This window comes from Megalobrama amblycephala, linkage group LG2 (genome assembly GCF_018812025.1).
Source record: "Megalobrama amblycephala isolate DHTTF-2021 linkage group LG2, ASM1881202v1, whole genome shotgun sequence".
In the NCBI taxonomy this organism is placed as follows: Eukaryota; Metazoa; Chordata; class Actinopteri; order Cypriniformes; family Xenocyprididae; genus Megalobrama; species Megalobrama amblycephala.
This window is the reverse complement of record NC_063045.1, coordinates 43,760,114-43,764,026: the sequence shown is the minus strand read 5'-3', so window position 1 is coordinate 43,764,026 and position 3,913 is coordinate 43,760,114. Positions and strand designations below refer to the sequence as shown.

The window sequence follows — 3,913 nt, the reverse complement described above, 5'->3', positions numbered from 1 at the left end:
GACGTCATAAAGACTCGCGCAAAGGTGCTGAGGAGATGATTTACATTTGATTCACCTGGAAATTCTAAATGATAGTATTCAGATTTAGCATTATTTGAAATTATATAATTTGCTGTGTCCTGTAGGCATATATTGCGGTCTCTAAATATAGCCGCGCAAACCATGACTGCTTAAGTGTTTGACATGTTAAAGCGAATGAGAAACAGCGCAGGAACTGATTTATTTGATTTATTTTGTTAATAGTTATTAAGCGCAATAAACCGCGACACAATCGGTTACGTCCTGAGTGAAGGTAAACAGTTGGAAGGTCTTAAAGTGACAGAAACCTAATATACCCGCTGCTGTTTCTGTGTTCTTTTAATGAAACTTAGCTTTAATAAGAATTAATGTAGGCTACATTTAATTGATTTCAGCTGAAAAGGCTGTGATATTAATGTTGTCCACTACAGGGAGCCACAGGAGAAGAAATCTTTTAAGCCTAATCTTTCATATCAGTTTTCATCCTTTAGAATGGAAATAAATGAAAAGATCTAGTTTTATTTGTATAACTAGGGTGTACAAAAAGTATTGTTTTATATAATTACTGTACACAGAAATGCGTATAGTTTTCTAGACACCAATAAAACATATTTTTTCATGTTTGCCAGAGATGATTCAATATATTGCTGTCCACTTAAAATAAAGAGACAATTTTATTTGTAATCATAAAGATACATTCTCATTTAACCTGACAGTAGCTCAGAAGCACATACAGCCAAACAGTTATTTCATTTATTTAGTTATTTCGTTTTTTTAACATGTTATCTAGTCTTTTCTAACATGTTGTCAATTGCAGTATTACTATATCATAATTTGCACAAAACTCTTTACATTATTTATTTACTCTGTTTTAGCTTCACTTCTACCACACATTTCACATTAGACTTTAGCAAAACAGGCTACACATATTATTGAAATAAACTGTAAAAAATGAAAAAGGCCTTATTATTATTTAATAATACAAAACACACACACACACACACACACACACACACATATATATATATATATATATATATATATATATATATATATATATATATATTTATTATGATTATTATTATATTTTTATAATAGAGGATAGAGAATTTATTTAATGCAAACAACAGCATGTAAAATCATTATCACAGTTACTGACTTTTCCATGGTACAGTATAAGCTTAATACAGCATAAGTGTGATTGTGAATTTTCTGAGAGCAACCAATTATGTGGTTGTAGTTATAATTCAAAACTAATGTAGAAAAAGAGCATAGATGAGAATGAACATCCAGAAGATCAACAAAAGCGTCCATGTTGTAATATAGTTGTGAATGGCATGGTTAATCACTATAATGGGTAAATGAGGAATCCACTGAAAGTGCTGAGGTTATCTGGACTGTCGTAGATGGTGTAACCCGGGAGGAGCTTCATGCAAACTACATCATCCACTTCCAGCTGCAGGACAGCTCCATTTGATGCGTATCGGTGCTGATCGTGATTACGCCATTGTCCCACTGACACAATCTTCTGCCCATTTTTATATAAACTTGCACCCAGTGATTGTCTGATTTGAACACCACATGCAGTGAATCTGAAGTAGTAGACTCCTTTAACTGGTGCAGTGAAGAGACCTGCCATTGACAAAACCATCAGATCAAATGTAAAATGGGTCTGATGAAAATCAGAACTGGAAAATTTCCTTTAAGCAAGACATTGGCTAGCTCAAAGTACCTGTTATTGGGTTGTAGTTGTTACCAATATTCGTGAAGACATTGTTGAAGGTCAGTGTGATCTCAGTACTGTGGGGACCTAAATCACCACGGATCCCTAAGTCAGCTGAAAATGCCACTTTAGGTTGTTCTGTGGACAGAAAATAAAATAAGAAAATCATTTAAGCTCTTTAATAACACCAGAAAAAAATAAAAGCAATGTTCAGAGCTATTGTGCATTAAAGGCAGACTGTAAATAACACCTTAAATGTATAAAAAGGACAATTTTGATTAGTTTACCTGCATGTTCTCTCTTAAAGGCGTCCAGCTGGGTTTCACCTATTTTCATTCGCTCATTCATCGCTAAAAGTATTCAAATTCGTTAATTCTAGCTGAAATATATATTTAAAGAAGGAATATGGTGCATTTTCTATGTGAAATAAAGTTCTTAATTTTTTTTTCTTCCCACACTAGAACATATCATGCTTCTTAATAAGGCATTTAAATTGTAATTTTCACACATTTTGTTACATTCCATTTTCTACACTTTTGAGTACCTGCATTCTCTTTCTTCAGCTCCAGTATTTGTTCTGCCATTTCTATAAAACATTACGAGTCTATTTATTTAAATGACTTATTTAATGTTGCATGTGATTTCCTTTAATTTAAAGATAACTAAAGGGTGACAGAAGCAACCACTAGTACTAACTTGCATTTTCTTTCATCGCCATATCCAACTTGACTCTTAGCTCCACCATCATGTCTCTTAAATCTCTCACCTCAGTCCAGATGTTGGGCTGGTTGTTTTCTCCATTGGCCACCAAATCTTTTACCTGAGTTTGTCCATCACTGAGTGACAGACAGCACAGCAGCAGCAGAGCAACACTCACCTTCATCCTGAGAGACAAAAAGACTCTTTTGTTTATGAAAATAACACATAGTCTTTGAGGTAGTTAATCATTATTATTGACACAGATATTTCTTATCCAATTAAATGGCAGAAATTGAGTAAAGCCAAAAGCCAAAGGGTAAAGACACAGTATCTGCACGTTAATGATTAATCCAAGTGAATCCAAACTGCAAAGTTCTCTTTGTTTCTGAAAAGCATGTGCACTTGAGTTTCTGTCTGGGTAAATTAATCTGAAATTATATTTTAAGCAAAACATAATGATGTAGTGTAACATAAGAAGCATAGACTTCTTTTCATTGACTAGTTTTTACTAAAATAAAAACTAAAATATAAATAAAACTGTATTTAATATCACTAGAGGTCGCCCTTTTACTACAAATGATAGTCAGGCTATTACTCTTGAGGGCTTATAGGATTGGCAGAAGATGGTGTATTTGATGCTTTTAACACTTATCTTGTGTTTACTTATGCATGTTATTTGTTTGTGTATATACACTTGTGTAACCGCACGCAGTGGCACGTAAAGATTCAAAACAAATTTTTAGTAACACCATTTTTTATATAAATGAAAATGAATGAGGTTAAATGACAACTTGCTTTTTACTTGGAATGTAAACTAGATGTCTTAATGCGAACTGTCTTTTAAAATATATTATTATTACTATATTTTAAATTATATTAAAATATTTTAATATAACAGATTCATTTAAAACATTTTACTAAAAAGAAATAATTTTACATTTATATTTCAAGGTTAAAATACCTCAGTATGATTAAGGTCTAAAGTCATTCACAAACGCTAAGTCTGCAAAGAGGTTTTAGTATCAGGCCATTTCATGAAAATGGGAATATCTCTAAGGCCACCCTTGCCTGTTTGGTTATTACCAGTTCTGTTAAATGTAAATAAAAAGAGCCTGCCTAATGCTGTGTCAGTGTCATCACATAGTGCTGCAGTCAAGTGCACTCTCTTGCCTGCCTGATGCCCTTGAGACTCAAGCACAGCTCTTTAAAATGCAGCGAGTGTTGCCAGGACTGGGCTGCAGCAAAATACTCTAAAACTCTTTATGCTTCTTCATTATGCCCCCTTTTATCAGCCAATTACTCATTATTGTGCAGAAGATTGTTCTTCTGGGCCCAAGAGCTCAGGTTTATTTCTCTGGAATTGAAAGGGCTGCTTTCCGTTTATTTATTTACCTTAAAAAATTAACTTCTTCATATTCTTTCTACTTAAACCCCATAAATAAAATCACTTGCATCATCCAGACAGACAATGGA

The 3,913-nt window shown here is 33.3% G+C and overlaps 1 protein-coding gene across 1 annotated transcript; it reads right to left on the bottom strand.

Annotated features, from left to right (window-relative positions):
* Positions 1 to 1,104: 1,104 nt before the first annotated feature.
* On the bottom strand, positions 1,105 to 2,651 carry cbln17 (cerebellin 17). The gene is made up of 5 exons (XM_048177779.1): positions 2,438 to 2,651; positions 2,286 to 2,327; positions 2,029 to 2,091; positions 1,751 to 1,879; positions 1,105 to 1,650 (listed from the first exon to the last, which is right to left on the bottom strand). The coding sequence occupies exons 1-5, from the start codon at positions 2,622 to 2,624 to the stop codon at positions 1,367 to 1,369; spliced, it is 705 nt and encodes a 234-aa protein (XP_048033736.1). The 5' UTR covers positions 2,625 to 2,651; the 3' UTR covers positions 1,105 to 1,366.
* Positions 2,652 to 3,913: the final 1,262 nt, after the last annotated feature.

Bases quoted from the DNA above. Each gene is read 5' to 3' on its own strand.
- cbln17 (XM_048177779.1), bottom strand. From the start codon at position 2,624: ATGAAGGTGAGTGTTGCTCTGCTGCTGCTGTGCTGTCTGTCACTCAGT. The intron at 2,092-2,285 runs GTACTCAAAAGT...GAATACTTTTAG, and splicing joins GCTGAAGAAAGAGAATGCAG to CGATGAATGAGCGAATGAAA. The intron at 1,651-1,750 runs GTACTTTGAGCT...TGTCAATGGCAG, and splicing joins CAACTACAACCCAATAACAG to GTCTCTTCACTGCACCAGTT.